This window comes from Conger conger, chromosome 2 (assembly GCF_963514075.1).
Source record: "Conger conger chromosome 2, fConCon1.1, whole genome shotgun sequence".
Lineage (NCBI taxonomy): Eukaryota > Metazoa > Chordata > Actinopteri > Anguilliformes > Congridae > Conger > Conger conger.
Window position 1 is genome coordinate 29,432,511 of NC_083761.1, and position 21,999 is coordinate 29,454,509.

The window sequence follows — 21,999 nt, forward strand, 5'->3', positions numbered from 1 at the left end:
ACAGCAAAAATGCACATAATCCATGGCATTTCCCAACGGTGCGTGCAACGTTTTGCAACAGGCTTTGAGGTATGTTTGCTCAAATTTGGTAGGTGTCGAATCAATAGTGATATCGACCTATGCTTTCAATGCCGGGGAACGCCTTCTTAAACGCCAAAAGAGCAAACTGTACTAGCCTATGTCAGTAAGTCCGCCCATGGTTTGCAACAGGATGTTCTAAATCTAATGCCCCATCGTTTCTGTTTAAATAAAAGTTTTCTACGTTTTGTCGGGGCTGAACGTGGCCCAGGGTTAGTCATCTTAAGGAATATCATGGTGTTTCAGTTCAAGTCAATCATTTTATAGATTATTAAATTGTGCCATGCATTGAATTGAATAGTGAATATTTTGGAGTTTTCTATCCCATAATTATAAATACCCACTGTAGAAACCGGGCGGCACAGATGGTGCAGTGGGTAGCACTGCTGTCTCGCATCAAATCCTGGTTGGCTAGGGCCTCTGTGTGGAGTTTGCATGTCCTCCCCGTGTTCACGTGGGTTTCCTCCGGGCACTCCGGTTTCCTCCCACAGTCCAAAGTTAAGGGCCTTGCTCAAGGGCCCAACGACTGTGCAGATCTTATTGTGGCTACACTGGGGATCAAACCATCGAGCTTGTGGGTTCCAGTCATGTACCTTAACCATATCGTCCTGCCGCTGTCTCCATCTGCAGGGTGCGTCCCGATGTGAGGGGCTTTTACACTGACTACACCACTGTTTGCGTTGACAAGCTCTGGCTTTGCGTCCTTTCAGGCCACATCTGCAGCCGTCTGCACTCTCGGCTCCCCATCACTTGCACTTGCACTAGGCTGACCTCGCACCTTCATGACGTTGTCGTCGGATGCTGTTGCGCGCATTTTCTCAGTGTCCAAGTAGCTCCGTTTCGTTTTGAATTCGGCAAAAGCCGAATTCACACTTTGTGTGACATGAATAGCGAACGGTTTGAATGATTCTAGCATGTCAAGAGTAGCTAATCTGCTAAATTCAGTAAATGGTATTTTTAAGAATGGTTTCACAACTAACGTTTGTGCAGAGACGATAAGTCTCTCAGAGATAATTTGCCCTAACCAGCTAACTAATAACATGCGTAACACTGTTTCACATCAATTCAAACGCAGAACAGGCGTTACTATATGACAGTATGTTTTATTTTAATGTCATGCATGAACAAATATTTTGCGTTGCCTTTTAGTTGATGGTTTACTATTTACGATGTGTCTCCATGAGTGCTGCCATTGTTGTGTGACGTCAGATGATTCTCGTGGTAGTCGGGGTAGATGGATTTGCCCTGAATTCACAAGTCGGCATTCCGAAGTTGGAGTGACGTTCTATTGCACTTTTCCTCGTCGGAGATCGGAAAACGCAGCATACAACCTAAGTCTTTCTGCGTAGTTGCTTCTGTAACGTCCACTGGGTATGTTATCTAAACTAACATAGGAGTGGCGTATCCTATGTCTTTTTGCTTGTTTTTGTACTTCACACTTTACAGGAACGTCAGCTACAGTGTTATTAGCAAAAGCGATTTGTTGTTGTTTGACCTTACTGTTATGCTGTGCAGCACCTACAAATACACATTGCTCTTCGGTAGCAGAGGCTGTTCGTATCATATTTTACTTTGTGTAAATATATATAGGGCTAGGCAACGTGAGAAAAAGCTATGTGCGTCTAATGTAGGCTAACAATCGAAAGTGAAAGTTACAAGCGGATTGTATCTTTGTTTCCTTACATTTTTATCAATACAATACAATCACCCTTTTCTCTAGCCTAACTAAAGGACGCTTCATTGTGTTATAATGGCACAAAAATAGGGCTGTCTAACGTTATTTCGTTGTAGTAGCATAGCCTACTTATGTCTCAAGTTAGTTATGGGTGCTGTGCCACTATAGTAGGCTATTAAAAATGCCCTGAAGTATGATAAACACTTCTCAGAAATGCATAGCCTACACGGTAGCTAACATGCCAGCTTCCCCTTCTATGTTTACAATTGTAGAACCAGCGATGAGTCAGCGAGCTGAAGGGCCTCCGACATCTAACGTCATGGAAGTATCAATTTACTCCCAAGTTGTTTTCAACAAAGTTCCTCAGTCTTATATTCCAAATGCCCCCGTGAAATGCTGCTATGAAGTGACTGCAGCAATCGAACCGCACCGTAGAGACTGGGTGGGAATATTTAAGGTGAGTTAAATATTCAGGAGAACTATCATGAAAGAATTGTATTGGGCTACTTGGAGTATACCTCCGTACTAGGTTGGGGAGACCAGGGTTGGTTGGCACACAGCTATTTCCTGGTCCTTTTAAGGTCACAGTGAAATAATATAGAGCGTCGGCCAGGGTGCAAGGCAGTAGGGTAGTAGCGATTCTAATTAAAGTAGAGCCTGCACACCCGAATACAATTCTTTATTAGTATCAAACAAATTATGTTCAGTTCGGGTGTGCACGTTCTACTTTAATTATAACCTTTTAAGGTCATAAAGACAAAAATGTTACATCAAAATATTTGTTTTCTTGAACTGCACAAATGTATTATGTTTAAATATATGAAAAATCACTCACTTTTTTTGTGAAGTAAACATTTCAGTTTTGTTGTATGAAAAGTGACGGCACGGATGGTGCAGTGGGTAGCACTGTCGCCTGACAGGAAGGAGGTCCTGGGTTCGAATCCCCGTTGGCCGGGGCCTCTCTGTGTGGAGTTTGCATGTTCTCCCCGTGTCTGCGGGGGTTTCCTCCCACAGTCCAAAGACATGCAGGTTAGGCCGATTGGAGAGTCTAAATTGCCTGTAGGTATGAGTGAATGGTGTATGTGCCCTGCGATGGACTAGCGACCTGTCCAGGGTCAATTATTCATATATTAAACATGATTCAATTTAGTTCTATACAAATCCACATGCCAGAGTTTATTTCCAGAAAAACATTTATTAACATGCAGGTTTAAAATTCTTTAACTTTACGCGAATATAATGCAAATAAAGAACACATTATTTCAGTCCAAATGTGGGAATACAGTAGGTAAAAATATCTTTTCCAAAAATTATGGAGCTGACTGTGTATAAAAATTAAAACCATTTCTCTTGAGTAAATTTTTGTTTGTTTACTGTTTGATTACCAAATTGTGGAGTACAGATCCAAATTGTGGAGTACAGTGGAGTACAAGAACTACAGGCCTATATCTAAGCTGCCTTTTATATCAAACATTTTAGAAAGAATAGTTGCCTATCAGCTCACTGATGTTTTAAATCACTACAACATTCTTGGCAAATTCCAGTCTGGTTTTCGCCAGAAGCACTCAACAGAAACGGCTCTTCTCAGAGTTTCAAATTACATTATGATGTCCTCTGATGCTGGTGACTGCTCTATTCTGGTGATGCTGGATCTCAGTGCAGCTTTTGATACTGTGGATCACCGCATTCTGATAGATAGGCTTAGTGAGTGGGTGGGTGTCTCGGGGAGCGCTCTAGATTGGTTCTCATCTTATCTCTTTGATAGGAGTTTTTCCATGGCTGTTGGCCCCTACAAATCTGAGTCTGCTGCCTTATCCTGTGGTGTCCCTCAGGGTTCTGTTCTGGGTCCGATTTTGTTTGCTCTGTACATGCTTCCTTTAGGTGTCATTATTAGCAAATTCAAAGGTATTTCCTACCATTGCTATGCGGACGACATTCAGTTATATCTTTCTTTTAAACCTGACAGGATTGATAAACTTAATGTACTGCATGACTGTTTGTCTGCTATTAAGGACTGGATGGCCAGTAACTTTCTTCAGTTAAATGCAGACAAAACTGAAGTCCTCATCATTGCTGCTGATAATATTGTTTCTAATGTTGTAAATTGTATTGGGTCTCTTAAATCAAATGTGCGCTCGAAATGGAGAAATCTTGGTGTTATCTTTGATCAGGCTATGCATCTTGACAAGCACATTAAGTCTTTGTCCCATACATTTTTTTTCCACCTTAGACGCATTACAAAACTCAGGTCTATTGTATCACACGTTGAGCTGGAAATGATTATTCATGCTTTCATTTCATCACGCCTGGACTATTGTCACTCGCTTTTTACCTGCCTCAGCAAATCATCTCTAGACCGCCTACAACTGGTCCAAAATGCTGCTGCCAGGCTGCTGACCAGGTCCAGGAGGTCATGTCATATCACTCCTATCTTGGTCTCCTTACACTGGCTACCAGTCAATTTCAGGATCCAGTTCAAGGTTCTTATCATCACATATAGAGCCCTCCATGTTCAGGCACCTGCTTACCTTCGTGATCTCCTCCACCCATATGTTGCCAGCAAGTCTCTGAGGTCTTCTGATCAGGGCTTACTGGTTGTCCCTCGCACTAGGCTCAAAACTAAAGGTGACCGAGCTGTCGAATCGGTGGCACCTAAATTGTGGAATACTCTTCCACCGGACTTAAGAGCTGTGGCATCTGTGGAAATTTTTAAAAAGCAGCTAAGCTCAGATCTCTTCAGACAGGCGTTCGTCTAGCCGTTTTTGTGACTGTATTTCCGTTTATTTCATGTTCGTTTATTTGTGATTTGTTGGTTTTAGTGACTGTTCTTTTATGTGTTATTATTGTTATTACTTATTTTTATTTTGATCCTGTGAAGCACTTTGTGACTCTGTCTGTGAAAGGTGCTATATAAATAAAATGTACTTACTTACTTACTTACGTCCAACTGGGCGGAGACCCCAAGGTAGACCCAGAACCTGCTGGAGAGATGATATGTTTCTCCTGGCTTGGGAATGCCTCCGGATCCCCCAGGAGGAGCTGGAATGCGTTGCTGGGGAGAGGGACGCCTGGAATACCCTGCTTGGCCTACTGCCATCGCAACCTGACTCGGGATAAGCGGGTGATAATGGATGTATAATGGATGGATATGAATTGGGTTCTGAGGTGATTGACTTGACCATTTCAATTTTTTTGTGTACGCTAGTTCACCAGGTTGAAAATGTCCTACACTTAGTTCCTGTAAAGTAAGCTAAGTTGCGTGGTATGATCTCGGCCTCTGTCTGAACGGGCTGGAAGGTGAGAGAGAGAAAAACTGCTGCCACTGTCCGAGCTGACAGGAAGGTTAGAGAGCAGCAATGGTGTGAAAGAAGGGCTGGACAATGTATTCTCCTAGCTCTTATAGCGGGAAACTTTATTGCTCCCGACGTTACGGTATTGGTTTAACGGTACTTAGACGTCACGCCGGGGTTGTGTTGCAATTGTCCTGTAGAGTCACTTGCATAGTCCTAGTTACGTGGTCCCTACATAAGGATCTGAAGGCAACCTTATGAAGACAAAAGAGAGTTCTGTGATTTCTCCATTTTAAATGATAAAATGGTAAATGTTGCCTTTATCCAAAGTGCTGTACAGTTATTCGCCCATTCACACCCAATGGCGAGGAGTAATTGGGGGTTAGATATCTTGCTCAGGGACACTTCAACACACCCAGGTGGGGATCGAACCAGCAATCACTGATTAATCATGAACAGGTGTGTCCGATCTATATAAGTCGGGTCTTTCCTAGACTCAGGGCTTTTGTGTTTCACTTCACGTTCTGTCATTCAGAAGGCCGGTAAAGTGGTAGTCGGGGGACTGGAATGCTTTTAACATTAAATGGATTTCAGGAACCTCCTTTGCTACAGGATTAGCGTAGGGATTTGGGAAACTCCTGACACTTTGGTTGGGTTCCTAGCTTTGAGACCCGCTGCCCTTCACTTTGGCAGGCGTGTCTCTACTTGAAATCTCCTCTCGCCTCGGTTTATCAGCTCGTTCAGTGTTAGCAGAGCTGGAGGCAGAGTTGGCTGGTCAATCTCATTTGTCACTATCTCTTGTTATTCATTATGCATGGTATACTATAGTTGGAAGACGGAATTGCTTGCAAAAGAACAAGGAATCCTGGAACTTCCTGTAGCTACAGGACCAAGCTTAGAGACTAGCGATCCTCACGAAATAACAATTCTGTGAGTTCTGGTGCCCATACCACTAGAGGGCAGAAGGTAAGTGGTTCTGCTAATTTCTGAGAACATCAAGCTTTGGCAGTGTGACCGTAACTCCAAATCTGTGTGAAGCATGTTATTATTTTTCAGTAACTGTGGGAAGGGCACTGTATGTCCTCAGTCATGTATGCTCAAGTGCTGTTTCACAGGTTGGCTGGAGCACCACAAGGGATTACTACACCTTTGTGTGGGCGGCACCATGCTCTAACACTGAGGGGGAGGAGCCAGTGGAACAGCATGTGATATTTGATGGTAAGGTCTGAGAAGACACCAGCCTTGATCAGTAATTGTAAATTACAGGGACCTATGATATGAAGGGACTAGTTGTTCAGCAACAGCACTATCTTGGTAAATTTACTAAATCTAGAAATGAAAATAAAGACATTAAGAACCTGGGCAATCATTAAAGAAGTTATGAACAAGGACCCTCAAAATGCAATCAATAGTCATGAATGTAAAAAGGGCATGATGATCTTATTTTCCAACTACAGACCAATCTCTATTTTCCGATCTCAATCTCGCCAAAGTGCTTGAAAGAATATGGGTTTAGAGGAAAACACTCTACTGCAATGGCTGATGGACAAGTTCCCTAGAGCTCTTCATAATAATTAACTTACTACTGGAATTTGTCCAAAGCCTTTGACACTATGAATCATAATATTCTGCTTATGAAACTTAGTTTAGTATGGTGTTGAACTACAGTGGTTCAGAAGTTACGTATCCGACTGCAAATACCTTGTCTCTTGCAATGAAGTCCAAATTCCAGAGTCTAACATGCCGTGTACCACAAGGATCCATTCTTTGTCCCCTGCTATTTTTTATTTATATCAATGACCTGTATTTAATTTCCAAAAGCATGTTTTTATACTTTATACAAAATGCATTTATGGTTTCAAAGCAATAAACTCTATCCCTTAATGAAAAAAAAGTTCTTGCATGCTATTCCTACCCAATAATTGACATGGAATAGACCTTGGTGAAGATGTATATAGAGTACTGTGTCTTAGGCAACATAGATTTTTAAGCCTTCCCCATAGGGGGTTATATGTATATGAATTATGTGTCATCAGACCACCCAAAACTACTCTCAAATTATAATTATTTCTTTATTTCCTTCTTCTGGCCAGTTAATTTCATGGCACGGATGGTGCAGTGGGTAGCACTGCCGCCTCACAGCAAGGAGGTCCTGGGTTCGAATCCCCGTCAGCCGGGGCCTCTCTGTGCGGAGTTTGCATGTTATCCCCGTGTTTGCGTGGGTTTCCTCCCAAAGTCCAAAGACATGCAGGTTAGGCTGATTGGAGAGTCTAAATTGCCCACTGGTATGAGTGTGTGAGTGAATGGTGTGTGTGCCCTGCGATGGACTGGCGACCTGTCCAGGGTGTATTCCTGCCTCTCGCCCAATGTATGCTGGGATAGGCTCCAGCAACCCTGTTCAGGATAAGCGGGTTAGGATAATGAATGAATGAATGAATGAATGAACATCTATTTGTTTCGTGACTTAGACCTACTTTTCGTCCAGTAGGGCAGACATCTTCGAAAACACGTTTTTGCTGATAACTTGAGTCCGATCAGGACAAGCAAAGTATCAAATTGAAGCTTGACTTGGGGCACATATTCATCTCAAATGACAACTATATATCAAGGTCAAGGTCATATGTCCAACACTTTTTTGCGCTTAAAATAAAATTGTCTACATACGTACTCATTTCAAACCACCTTGTCTGCCACCAACAGTCATTCCACGGCCAAAGTCACTTTGATCACATTTTTTCCCCATTGTGATGGTTGATGTAAACATTAAGTGAAGCCCCAGACCCATATTGATTGTATGAATTGCACTGTTGCAACACAATTGGCTAATTAGATAATCACATTAATAAGTAGGTGTAATACAGTTCCTAATAAAGTGCTCAGTAGAAAGATATAATTAATATCACAAGAAAGCTGACAATCTCCTCTTCGCAGCTCTAATGGAGCAGTTCATACCATATTTTATCCAAAATTACAGCTGGATGGCATTTTTTCCAGTGTAATGACTGCAGACTAGTGCTGGGCGATATAATAGCATATAATATATATCATGCTACACTTGTATCAGGTATTGAATTTTGTCATGGTCATAGATTTGCAACTGATGTTTCTTTTAACCAATAGGCCCAGATGCACTTGTGAGGTGAATGCCCTTCATTTGTTGTGTCCCCAGCGTATTACCTGCCCAAGGAGGATGGAGAGTTCTATCAGTTCTGCTTTGTGGATAGCAGCGGTCAGGTGAGGGGTGCCAGTATCCCATTTCGCTTCGAGAGCCCAGTCGAATCCAGCCTGGATTACAGCATGGAAAATGACCTGCTGGTGGTCACTACACAGGTACACTCAGCCAGACATTTATTAAGGCACAATTACCCATAGTATTTTTTGAGCATTTACTTCCACATTTATTTCACCACAGCTGTCATTGTCATATACAATTTAAAAAAAAAAACTATTTTACATTACATTTGCTTTTTTTTTTACCTTTCTAATGCATTTTACCCAGTAGATCATCTCCTGCAGTTACACATATGGAGACTTGTTGGTTTAGTCTCTGCTGCCGGCAGTTGTTTCTATAATAACATTTTGGACAGATCTCAGTGTGAGGGGATGTAAACTTCTGAGTTTTCAGACTTCTTAAAAGATGTTTCTCAAGGGTCAGTACTGGGTCCAGTCCAGTTCACCATCATAAATCAAATACTTTTCAAAAATTGAATTAGAATCTCTGTAATTTTTATCTTTATGTGGATGCCACAGTTCTGTATTGCTTTTCCCACTATACGTCTCTGACTGTTGTAAATATGCACCATACCTTTGTTGCTCTGCAAATGGCACTCATGGCTCTTAAACTTGTTTATAAATAGTTCTAAAACTAAGTTGATGCCATTTACCAGAATAAATAAATAGACCATGACAATGTCCAGATGTGCACATGATACTTTTATTGAGTCCCTTGTTGTAAATACATGGACATCTAGATGGATGCTGTTGGACAGAGAGAATTTTCCCCTGGTAATAACCAGGCAAAAAAAAAAAAAAAAAAGCGTTTTATAAGAGGTAGGATTTATTTCTGCAAAAAGCCATCGACACATGTCAAATTAGCCTTGACTGAATAAAGGGGCAATCCCCACTTTTAATAATAACATTTTTTTAAAATAATAAAATGCATAAGTCTGATTTGTACATAGTTAATACATAAGGGTATTGTGAAATTAAACTAAGTAAATTATTGGCTATGTCTTACATATGCCATGAATACTGAATACAACAGCCTCAAACCTTATGCACATTCTCTTATGCACGAAAACTTGCTTTCAGGCAGGGCTTAAGCATCGAGCAAAAGAGGTTCTCGGGTGTAGATTTCTGGCTTATAGGATTGTGCTGAGATAGAACTACCAACAACATCCGAGGCATCTACCTCTGGGCTCGAGACTCTTGGGCTTTAGTCCTTGTTTGTTACATTACTCAGTTTGAGCGAATTGAGCACCCACCCACTCTCACTGGCCAATAGTTGACACTGGTTGGCAAAAATAATATCTCCACAAAATTATTTCCCAGTGCATTGTCGTGAGCCACGGACCCCTTGCCGAGCTCAGACCTCACGTTCCCACGAGCAGTACCTCACAATGAGGTGTCTCGGGGACGAACTCAAGTACTCCGAACGTCCTGGAGCCCTGGTAAGTTCTACTGAACCAGCCCAGTCTCGAAGTGAAGGGTGTGATGCAAATCTGGTAATCGATGTCCTGTATTCAATGTATTCCTCTAAAGACTCTTTATCATATATGATTATAGTAAGATATACTTTATTATAATCAATCAAAAGAATAGAGTTATACAGATTACAGTGTACATATCATCTTTTGCAGTTTGCTAATCACATGCAAGTTACATATACCCCTCTTAGCTCTTTCTAAATTACCTTTCCACCACGATGTTTAAAAATCAAGGTACACCCCTCCAATATCCATCCTCCTCTTTGGCCTTTACCTTATCTTATGGCTCCCCCTTCACGGAGATTAAAGCTACTGAACTTCCATTAATACAATGGGTACGAACACCCCTAAAGTTTACTACTTATTTATATCGTATATAGTATCTTTCTAAAAAATAAAAGACATAAAAATAAAAGGAAACTTATAATGTATTACTTCTATGTATTACTTTTCCTACTTCTACAAGTAATATAGATTATAATTACCACTCATGCCCTAAATATAGCCATCTCGTTTTCTGCGGGATTTGATCCCTCCTCCTTGCTGTTGATGAGCTCTTTGAACAGCTGCATTGGTTTGGGAATCTGGGGCAGGATCAGGACCCAGACTTTCGAAAGACGTGACTTTGCACTTCGTACTTCTCCTGCCTGTTGTCTGGGATGTGCACTGGTATTTCTTCGAACACGTCGGGGGTTTTGCAGTGCAGCCGCAGCATATGCCTCTCCTCACTGACACTGAGGTTAGGGGGGGAGGCTTCAGGTTCTTGCGTGGGTCCAGCAGGAAGGTGTTCTGTAGCGTGGAGGAACCCCGCGTCCCGTCTGTTGGCCTCCAGGTGCAGTTCACGGCTCCAAGCATGTTGTAAAAGCCCTTTAACTCTTTCACCAGCTTTTCCGTATGATGAGGGATGCGCGTGAACACCTCTTCGACATCAGTCCTGCTGTCACAACTCTTGGGCTGAGTCCGCACCGCGTACGTCACTCCTCTCTCCATATCCATATCCTGGAGTGGCGCGCAGAGGGAGCGCGCCACTCCAGCTTGACTACAGCTGTCTTGTGTTGCTCTCTCTTCACCAGCTCGTAGATATCTTCTGAAGCCAAATTCTGGGATCCTGCTCTAAGGTCTAAAAACTTATCCCTTATATATCTTTTCTGCATACAAAAGTGTACTTTTTTTGATAAGAAATGCCCCCATTATGTCAAGCGGGAAGACATTTATCTCTTATATAACCTGTTTTTTAATGACCATATTAATTATTTCTGTTTTTCCAATTGTCATTTTCTCATACCTCAAAAGAACTGTCCCCAATATTTTATTTCATGGGCCCCTCTGGTTTGGGAATCTCCCCCAACTTAATATATGAGTGGAAAAACACTAGCCCTTATGTTGTTTTTAATGAACCTATTCATCACTGGTGTCTGTGTCAGTTTCATAATCTCTCCTTGACTTCCTCCAAACTTTGATTTCATGTAAGCCAGACGTTAAAGCCTGCCACCATCCCAACACCCTCTTTAGGTGCCCCTTTTTGTGGCGCCTTAAGGGGTCTACAAAGGTCATCCAGCTAATAGCTGAGTGTAATTCATCATTCAACTCCTCTATAGTCAGTCCTTTAAATCTATTCGATAAATTATTTGTGTTATCCTCAGAGAGGCCCGTGAAGCCTCTTAATTTTCTTTCGGTATTGACGTCCATGCCATTTTCCTTATCTCTTTTACATTTTTCAATCTCCTCCTGCTCTTTGATTTCCCAATTATTTTCATTGTCTTTCTCATCCTGTTTTTTTAACCAGGCCTCGTGCTCCTCCCCTGTAGGAGCCAGCCCACACGTGTCAACCAAGTATGTTATCACATCTATCGTCTCCTTGAATGCAAAACTCCCTGGGTCCCCAATTTTCCGTTCTGCGTGTTCAGCCCCTTCCATGGTCATGCTAGAACACATTCTACGCATGGCCTCAGTCAGGCCTTTAGCCTTGCTCTCTAAAACCCTGAATCTAAGTCCCCCGACTTCAGACTCCTCTACTGACAAGTATGGCTGCTCATTCTCTGAACCACATATTTTTCTTCTTACGGGCGTTCTTACTACCACCTCGATGGCGTGTGCGAGGGGTTAACAATGCATTCCTTTCTAACCCATCCCCCGTCAATCTCTCATCAGGGGGGCCTAGGGCCGGGTCCTCGACAGCATCACCTCAGCTTGAGGTAACGTTATTAATATAGCATTAAGGCACACACAAGTTGAGCCCACTGCTTGTTAAAGTTAAAGCAAACCAGACAAAGTCCCTCAGTCTATAGAAAATGGCCCTCAGTTGAAGGAAAACATCCCTCAATCTATGGAAAAAGTCCCTCGGTCTATGGAAAAACGGCCCTTAGTTGAAGGAAAATATTGCTTGATCTATGGATAAAGTCCCTCAGTATATGAAAAACGTCCTTCATTCTCAAATGTACTTTGTTAGATGTAGCATGCTAAATGTTAAAAATAACGAAAATCACTGAATTTAACCAGCCGGTGACAGTAGCCGCATTGGCAAGCTAGATCTATGGGGAAAAAGTCCCTCAGCCTATGGAAAAGTCCCTTGATCTATGGAAAATGGCCCTCAGTTGAAGGAAAACATCCCTCGATCTATGGAAAAATGGCCCTCAGTTCTGAAATGTACTTTGTTAGCTGTAGCATGCTAACTGTTGAAAATAATGAAAATCACTGAATTTAACCAGCCAGTGACTACTTCAGTAGCCACATTGGCAAGCTAGCTAGGTAATGTTAGCCACGTTTACCTTATTGTATCGGTGGCTATTGTGTGCACGTTAAATAGTATAGCAGTTTAGACCAGCTCAAGCTGTGTTTTGAAACTTCACAATTTAATTAGGGACTAGTCTATAGATGGGGCACACCAAATCAGTCAGATGCATTTTCTTGGCCCAATAATATTATTTGTTCCTTGTAAGCAGTGGCATCTAACAGTTTTGGTCTCTAGGACAAATGGTTAATAAGATGAATTTTCAAATGTCCTATAGTGCCACCACTTGGTCAATTGGTGACATATTCTAATCTATAGCAATTTCACACATCCCTAACATGCCTACCTAGCTGGTCCCAGCCGGTACCATGATGATAACTTGCCTTTGAGAATCTTGGTCACTGGAGAGCCAGAGGCCCCAGTGGAACGCCTGAGAATTTAATGCAGTACACACTTGAGTTATAAAAATTATATTCTCCAATATGCAATGGTAATTTCTCTTTCAAGACACTCATCAATAATCAGGTAAACATGCTGCTGTTGAATTGAGTTGAAATTTGGCTCCATATACATGAACAGAACTTACTTCCCTATGTTTATCAGAAGGAATGGAATTGGATCAACTTTTCTTTCAGTTCTTAATTATGGTGATGTAATTTATAGAGATTCAGCTTCTACCACTTTACAGTAGAACCATACATAGCCTATTTCATGGCCTAACCTAACTCGCTCTTGGTCATTTTAAGTCTCTGACTTGAATGTATTTTGTAATCTTATAAATGTCGGCTTGTTCTCTCAATTTATCTTCTGAGACATAAAACTTTAACAAATAAAACGGACCTATTTCCGGATTCTGCTGTGAGATTGTGTGAAGTAATGGAGAGCTGTGGTGTATTTGTTTTTGCATGCAGGATCAGGTAGACCAGGTGGAGAAAGATAAAGAGGATCTACACAAAGAGATGGAGAAACAGAAGGAGCTCATCGAGAACCTCAGTGCTGAGCTCAATGAAAGACTGTTGGAGATCAGGTGCCTCACGGTTAGTCAGGTTTCCTCTAAGCCAGGGGTGTCCAATCTTATCTGAAAAGGCCCAGTGGGTGCAGGTTATTGTTTTAGCCCAGCCACTTACCCACCTATTCATTAATGATCGTGATTAGTTAATTAGTTGAACCAGGTGTTCTAATACTCAGCTAAACCAAAAACCTGCACCCACACCAACCTTTTTTGGATAACATTGGACATCCCTGCACATCCCTGGTGATGAGATTTTGTTGTAATGATGCAGGATGTAAGAGAGTATGCTGTGACAGTCAGCCTGCTGTTTCCCTTCAGGAATCCAATGTGGAGTTGGGTGAGTCTGTGAAGCGGTTGGAGCTGGAGCAGGCCGAGAGGGCGAGGGAGACCGAAGAGGAGCAAGAGCCAATAGCCCAGAACACTGTGGGTCTGGAGGAATCACAGAGAGAGAGGGAGGTAATGTGTGGCTCATCCTCGGTCACTGATCACCACCAAGTTACCTTGCTGACATAAGTGCCTAGATACCTTCTGTGATTAATTCTGACCATGATACAATAGAAGTATCCATTGCAAGATGAATAGCCATTTTGAAAACCAAGGAAAGCTGTGAAAGGTAGTATCTAACTAGCATTTTTAGTGTCTTATGATATACTCCTTGACTTCCCACCTCTCCCAAAATTTGGCACCTGATACCAATGAGTGGGCAGAAGTCTCCCACAAATCCGCAATCTGCAGCACAGGCAGAAGTGAAGTTTAGAAATGCACATTATGGTGCCGCGGTGGCATATGGTTATGGTTGATGCAATGGCACACCTAGTTGCGCCCCCGTAAAAGCAGAGTATGACCGGTGCATGAGGGAGCTGCATAATTAGGCCGCCGCTCTGAGGGTGGGGGGGGGGAGAATGTTGCATACAAAAAGTGCCCCAGAATGAGCTTGAAGAAGGTGTGACGATTTCTTTCAGCCGCCGGGGAAGGGGTTGTAGCGGTGTTTCCTCAATATAGATGGTTGAAATAAACAGGGTACCAAATTGGGTGAAAAATCCGAAAAATTATCCTGTCACAAACTAAAGAACCCAGAAAGTGCTGGGGAATCCCCCTCCGTCACATACTGCGCAGAACACTCTAGTCTTTATTCTTCTCTCTGTTTTGTCCCCTTGGTCCCAGGTGCTCCAACAGAGTGTATCCACCTGGCAGGACAAGTATCATCAAGCAATGACCGAAATTGATCAGCTGAAGCAAGAGCAGGGAGAGCTGAAAGAAAGGATTGTAACACAGGAGGCTGAGATCACACAGTGAGTTACACACACCAGAGTCTGGCAACCCAGGTAGCCAATACCCATTTCACACCAAAGCAACTGTGGTGGTCATTTCTGTTCTTCACAAAGAAAAGACTTTCCAGCTGTAAGTGCTAGGTTTATGTTTTATTCAGCTGAAGTGAGTACACCCTGAGACTCTTCCATGGGGAGTTACAGATCTCATACACTAAACCTCTTTGTTATTCATATTGCCATATGTAGGGATTTTGCACTATACAAAATAGTGAGGATGACCATTTGAAACGTATACATCTGAGGTCTGGTCACGGGGCACACAAATTGCCGGGGATATGCCCCACACGATGTGTGTAAGGGAGTGGGGTTAGAGGTCCAAGCGTGACCGAGTTGGGTCCTACAAGTTACTCAAGACGTGAGATAACCACTGAGTTTTTCTGGGGCTATCCCTAGAGACCAGGGACGCACCCCAGAGGAGGAAGGGGTAAACAATAAAGGGACTTTATTAACTCCCCGGCAATTAGCCAACGAAGAAAACGACCCATTCAAATCGCTCAACAAGTTTAATCTGATACCAGCAAGGAAAAGATACTTTTTCAATTTCATTCAACTGAGGAAGCAGTCTTACCGACATTAACATAATAATAAATTACAATGTTTACAGTTTAATTCTACTGGTCCTGGAGAGCCGCAGGATGTGCTGGTTTTTGTTTTCGCCTTAATACCAGCAACCAATTCAGAACCAAGAAACCAGGCAAGTTAACTGTGTAATCGACTGCTTTAATTGATCAATTGCAGAGTAACAATGAAAGCCAGCACACCCTGTGGCTCTCCAGGACCAGGGTTGCCGACCCTTAGACCTTGGCTCGCTGACTCCGCAGAAGACTTACAAATGCGCCAACTAAATGTACCTACGACTCCAACGGTTATCACTCCGCACCCTGAGTGGTCTCACATGACCATGCATTTCATCTCGGTGAACTCAATGCACTAACGACAAATATACATTTATTCAAAATATGCATATACAGCCACAAAGATCCCCAATATAGAACTTTGTGTAATACATATAAACAAACATGCACTAAGAAGGGAATGAAAAGCATAAGTACATTGGCTTTTTCAAGACTTATACCAAAGTGACCCAACTACATTATCCGGCATGGGAATCTCCGACGTAGATCCCCAACCCATAGGGCGTGCACAGAGGTCTCGAGTACAGATTGCGACTTAGTGCTGTATATCTAATGACAGAATAGGACAATGACAATCACAAAAACAAATACGTTTAGAAAGTGACTGTTGGAAAACAAGTCCACTACAGCCAACCCCCCCTGAAGCATCTCATTTTGTTTGGTCAATCTACAACCCTATCTAGCCCCCAATCCTGTGAAATTAGATTTACAAAAAAACAATTTACCTCTTTGATCAGTTCTCTGTTATATCCTCTACCGCCTCCCTCAGCCCCTTTCCCCACACATTGTTTGACCCCCCCCCACCAGATCTAATCACTTTACCCCCCTGACCAGATCTAATCACCCCCCTCCCCACTCCAGTGATGTGTCTTAATTTATAACAATGGCCATTTGTTCCACTGTTTCCATTGAGGGACAGGGTGTAAGTGTTGACATTCTCCCTCAGTTGTTAGTTCTTGTTGATCTGTACTTGGGGAACAGAACCACTAGTTCCTCTACTACATTAAACTATCTATTTGGAACAAAGACGTACCTGCATTTATTTTTCTTCTGACAATCATACAGAGGAGTAAATTTAACTCTTTAAAAATTCTACAGTGACAAAACAAAACACCTCGCTATACTGAAGAAAACGTCAGACGGCTGCCAAACTGGGAAACCGCACACTACAGGAAAAAGACACACAATGACGCCAAGAATAATTTCCACCTACAGAGAGAGGGAATATTGACTTCCCCTTGCACTTGATCAAAACTTTAGGGAGTCTGAACCAGTCTTAATTACCAGAGGGTCTCAGTACTCCTGGGTCCACTTTAACTCAGCCTAAAGCTCCTTCCTTCCTAAAGGTAGCTTGGACACAAGGCGGAAATGAACTAGGTGGACAAACAGCCAATGAGAGCAAGCATGCGTAAAAGGGGTTCAATAATCTCAAAACTCTGACACTTGGCCTCGACCGTAAGAAGCTGCAAATGGGGTCTCAAACTCCCAGAGGAATCCTGTCTTCCCACGGTCCCGTGTCTAATATTAGTGCACCAAAATAAAACGTGTGACTCACTACCCTACACTGACAGATAATTGCTACGTGTTTAGCTCCCATAGACTCAGTCACAACAGGTCATTGAAAATCATCAGTCACATCTCACAAAATGCACAAATGCAAAATAAAATAACGTGCTATTGAGAATGCAACTCAGAAACAGGGCTTAAAGGTACAATTGGTGGGATTTACCTGGATTTAAGCGGGTTAGATACTGCTTTGGTATGGAGGGGGGCAGGGGTTACTCTACTACAGCACAGTTAGCCGACCAACCCTTGGACTGTGTTTTATTGCCAAACATTTCCTGAATTGGTGCTCTAAGTCTTACAACTTCCTTCATGCAGAAATGATCACTTTTATATAAATGATGAAAATGTATAGCCTATTGGAACTCCTCTGAAATTCACTTCAAAAAGAGGATTGCTCAGTTGTCGCAGGTATATTAGTGCATCATTGTAACCAGGTGTGTGGTATCGTTGCGGACCGTCCACTAGACGCGGTAAAGTGTAATTTTATCATTGCTAATTTGAACAATCTAAGGTTAGGGCTTGAGCCAGTCTGTTTGTTGTATTGCTGTTGTATTTCTGTTAATCGCTCATACTGGTTGCATACCTGTAGAGTGATTGAACGTTTGTTTTGAAATTGCTGAGTTTGTCAGGAGTTTGTCAGGAGATTAGTGCTGATTTGATACTGCTTGTGAGCGATTTGTAGGTGCTTTAAATAGGCGTCTTCTGAGCGACGCCAGCGTATATCAGTCTCGCGGAAGTAGTCCTTCGTCATTAGTGCATCATTGTAACCAGGTGTGTGGTATCGTTGCGGACCGTCCACTAGACGCGGTAAAGTGTAATTTTATCATTGCTAATTTGAACAATCTAAGGTTAGGGCTTGAGCCAGTCTGTTTGTTGTATTGCTGTTGTATTTCTGTTAATCGCTCATACTGGTTGCATACCTGTAGAGTGATTGAACGTTTGTTTTGAAATTGCTGAGTTTGTCAGGAGTTTGTCAGGAGATTAGTGCTGATTTGATACTGCTTGTGAGCGATTTGTAGGTGCTTTAAATAGGTGTCTTCAGAGTGACGCCAGCGTCGCTCAGTCCCAGTTTGTTATATTGTTATGTTTCACCCCATCCCAGTGTGCTCTCTCCCCCAGAGACGATTTGTAGGTGCTTTAAATAGGTGTCTTCAGAGTGACGCCAGCGTCGCTCAGTCCCAGTTTGTTATATTGTTATGTTTCACCCCATCCCAGTGTGCTCTCTCCCCCACGGCGCTGGAACCCCTCCAACCTCAGCTACCCCCCGCTGACCCCCTGTCAGGACTTTGCTGTCACAGGGGGACTATGGAACTGCCAGTCTGCCACTCGGAAGGCTGACTTCATCCCTGCATATGCCTCCCTCCAGTCCCTACAATTCCTTGCCCTAACTGAGACCTGGATCACACCTGACAACACCGCCCCTCTCGCTGCCCTCTCATCCTCCTTCTCCTTCTCGCACACTCCCCGGCCTTCTGGCCGTGGCGGTGGTACTGGTCTTTTAATTTCCCCCTCGTGGAAATTCTCTGTTCTCCTCCTCTCTGCCCTGTCCATATCCACCTTTGAATTCCATTCTGTTGCAGTATCCTACCCTACTAACCTTTTTATTACAGTTATCTATCGCCCTCCAGGGCCCCTGGGAAGCTTCCTTGATGAGCTAGACACCCTTCTCAGCTCCTTCTCAGCTTCCCTGAGGATGGCACCCCGCTGATCCTCCTTGGAGACTTCAACAACCACCTTGAAGCCTCCCAGGCTGCTGCCTTCCTACCGCTACTCCACTCCTTCGGCCTCTCCCTGCAATACTCTCCTCCAACCCACAAGGCAGGCAATGTCCTAGACCTTGTCTTTGTGAGAAACTGCTCATGCTCTGATTTCACGGTTACCCCTCTGCATACATCTGATCACCACTTTATCTCATTCTCCCTCCCTCTTCCTCCCCATCCTCCTCCCCCTCCTCCCACCTACCCTTCCTCAGCCCGCCGTAACCTCCGCTCCCTCTCACCCTCTTCCTTTGCCACCACTGTCACCGCCTCACTCCCCCCTCTCGAATCCTTCTCCAAACTCCTTTCATCTCTCTCCTCCACCTTTGACTCCCTCTGTCCCCCTGTCTCAAAGCCGCCTCGCACATCCCCCCCTCCCCTTGGATATCTGACACCCTCCGTACCTCCAGGGCCAGCCTCCGCGCAGCGGAGAGGAAGTGGGGGAAATCCAGAGACGCTTCAGACCTCACGACTTACCAGTCTCTCCTGGCGGCATTCTCTTCCGCTGTCACTGCCGCCAAAGCAAAATACTATCAAACACAAATTCAGTACTCCGCTTCTAACCACCGGAAACTTTTCTCTATTTTCTCCTCTCTCCTCAACGCACCGCCTCCTCCTCCTCAGTCCTCCTTCGATGCTGATGACTTTGCTGATTTCTTCGATGAGAAGGTCACAGTCATCCGCAGATCCTTTACAACCACCGCCCCCCTCACTGTGCCCTTCCCCCCCCTCTAGGCCCATCCCTTCCTTTTCCACTTTCTCCCCCCTTACAGACTCTGATGTTTCTCAACTCCTGCTCTCCCACCGCCCTACAACCTGTGCCCTTGACCCTATCCCCTCTTCTCTTCTCCAAACTATCACACCTGACATTCTCCCATTTGTCACCTCCCTTGTCAGCTCCTCCCTGTCTTCCGGCTGTTTTCCGGCATCCTCCAAGAGGGCCCACACCTACTCTGGATCCCTCCATCATCCAGAACTACCGCCCGGTATCTCTTCTTCCTTTCCTTTCTAAAACTATAGAACGAGCCGCTTCCACAGGAGTTTCCCAGGGCTCAGTCCTAGGCCCGCTTCTTTCGCTCCCTTGGCCCTGTGATCACTGCACATGGGCTATCCTACCACTGCTACGCAGACGATACCCTACTCTTCATCTCGTTCCCGCCATCTGATACGCAGGTTTCAGCCCGTATCTCTGCTTGCCTGAGGGACATCCAGAGCTGGATGGACAACCACCATCTAAAGCTCAACCCAGGCAAGACTGAAATGATACTCATCCCTGCTAATACCTCTCCTCATCTGGATCTCTCCATTTCCCTCGGGGATACCACACTCACGCCATCACCCAGTGCAAGGAACCTTGGCGTGGTGATGGACAGCAGACTGTCCCTTTCCGATAACATTGCGGCGGTGACCCGGTCTTGCAGGTTCTTCCTATACAACATACGGAGAATGCGCCCCTTTCTCCCCCCCTACTCGACCCAGCTCCAGGTCCAAGCGATGGTTCTATCCCGCCTGGACTACTGCAATTCCCTCTTGGCTGGCCTCCCAGCGTCCGCCATCAGACCCCTCCAACTTATCCAGAATGCAGCAGCTCGTCTGGTCTTCAACCTTCCCAAATACTCACACGTCACCCCTCTGCTTACTTCCCTCCACTGGCTGCCTGTCATGGCTCGCATCAAATTCAAAACATTGGTGCTAGCCTTCCAAGCAGCTAAGGGGTCTTCCCCAGCTTATCTACAAAAAATCATCAGACCCTACACCCCTGCCAGACCTCTTTGCTCAGCCTCCACAGGCCGCTTGGCACCTCCCCCTCTCCGAACCTCCACCTCACGCTCACGACTACTGTCTGTTCTGGCTCCACGGTGGTGGAACGAACTCCCCGTTGAGGTCAGAACTGAAGAATCTCTCCCCACCTTCAAGCGCAAGCTGAAGACACACCTCTTCAAGCAGCACCTCTCCCCATCCCTCCCTACCTCCCTCCCTGTGAACCTTAATTGTTGTCTCTGTGACTTGCTTTGTGTATCGGTATTTTTAGTTGGCTAGGTAAGCAGTGTTTGGATAGTGAACTTTGGTCACTTTTGCTCTGTTGTTTGTTTCTTTGTTCAAAAAAAAAAATTGGCCCTCGTCCTTATCTTTGTTGTACAGGTAGCAGTTGAAATTGTACTTCCCTCTAGGGTCTTTCAGCGAACTTATCCCTGGTTATGGGTATGCACTTTGTGGTACGTCGCTCTGGATAAGAGCGTCTGCCAAATGCCAATAATGTAATGTACATGTGACAGTAATGCAAATAGCCACGTATTACAACAGTGGTATGCGTCTCTGAACATACAACATGTCAAGGAAGTCGAATAAATACCCAATGATGTGCTCACTGAGTGTATAATGAAATTAAATAATAAATAATAAGCCAATAAGCACATCACTGGGTTATTGACTCAGTCGTTAGGACTCATCGATTTATTATTAATTATTATTATTAATCGGGTTAAGCCACATGCTTCATTGCATCTGCTTGCCAGCTGGATACCAAGCAGGAAAAAACGGAACATGTAGAGAAATAAACTTCAGACCAAGGTCTTCTGTGAATGGTCAGGACCGGGTACTTACCCATGTGGTGTGAATGGGTCAAATATGGGCTGACCTAGTAGCAAAGTCAACCTTTTGTATTATTTTCCTGGAGAAGTTTACAGAGAATGTGCTCTTGTTGTAAAGTCAGATTGGGACACTAAGATGGCCGACTGGAATTGTGGTGACTCTGGTCACTCCTGACTCTTTCTCTCCTATACCACTCCAGGCTAAGTTCCAGCATAAGGGAAATGGAGCAGAAGAATCAGCAGAACCTTGAGGAGCTGCAGACACAGCGTGATCACATCATACTGTTGCAGGTTGCTTAACACTACTCCCTGAACACCACTAGGACCTCAACTTCTCTGCGGCATTCAGTCAGGGTGTTTAGTCATCGCTGTGTCTTGTTGTGTGTGTGCAGGCCAGGGATATGCACGGTTCCTTTTAACCTCCACATTTTGCTCTTCTCATCACTCTGATACTAGTCAATCTGTGTCATCTGTCCACAAGACCTTTTCCCCGAACTCTACAGGCTCTTTTAGCTACTTCTTAGCAAGATGTAACCTGACCGTCCTGTTTTTTTTTTTTTACTTGTGGTTTGCATCTGGCAGTGCAGCCTCTGTAAATCTGACACTGACCCATCCGCACCTGCCTCC

General features: G+C 43.9%; 1 protein-coding gene across 5 annotated transcripts in view; it reads left to right on the forward strand.

Moving 5' to 3' along the window:
- Positions 1 to 1,311: 1,311 nt before the first annotated feature.
- The window catches only part of calcoco2 (calcium binding and coiled-coil domain 2), a 30,439-nt gene continuing 9,751 nt past the window's right edge, over positions 1,312 to 21,999 (forward strand). For 3 of the 5 annotated variants that reach the window (XM_061229472.1, XM_061229487.1, XM_061229479.1), the window contains exons 1-8: positions 1,312 to 1,449; positions 2,026 to 2,210; positions 6,159 to 6,261; positions 8,213 to 8,373; positions 13,392 to 13,517; positions 13,811 to 13,948; positions 14,657 to 14,784; positions 21,573 to 21,663. In XM_061229472.1, the coding sequence (XP_061085456.1) occupies positions 2,034 to 2,210; positions 6,159 to 6,261; positions 8,213 to 8,373; positions 13,392 to 13,517; positions 13,811 to 13,948; positions 14,657 to 14,784; positions 21,573 to 21,663 (924 nt within the window). In that variant the 5' untranslated portion in view covers positions 1,312 to 1,449; positions 2,026 to 2,033. Of the gene's footprint in view, positions 1,450 to 2,025; positions 2,211 to 4,600; positions 4,919 to 6,158; positions 6,262 to 8,212; positions 8,374 to 13,391; positions 13,518 to 13,810; positions 13,949 to 14,656; positions 14,785 to 21,572; positions 21,664 to 21,999 lie in introns of those variants that run through there. The other 2 variants (XM_061229496.1, XM_061229506.1) reach the window with 2 other exon arrangements.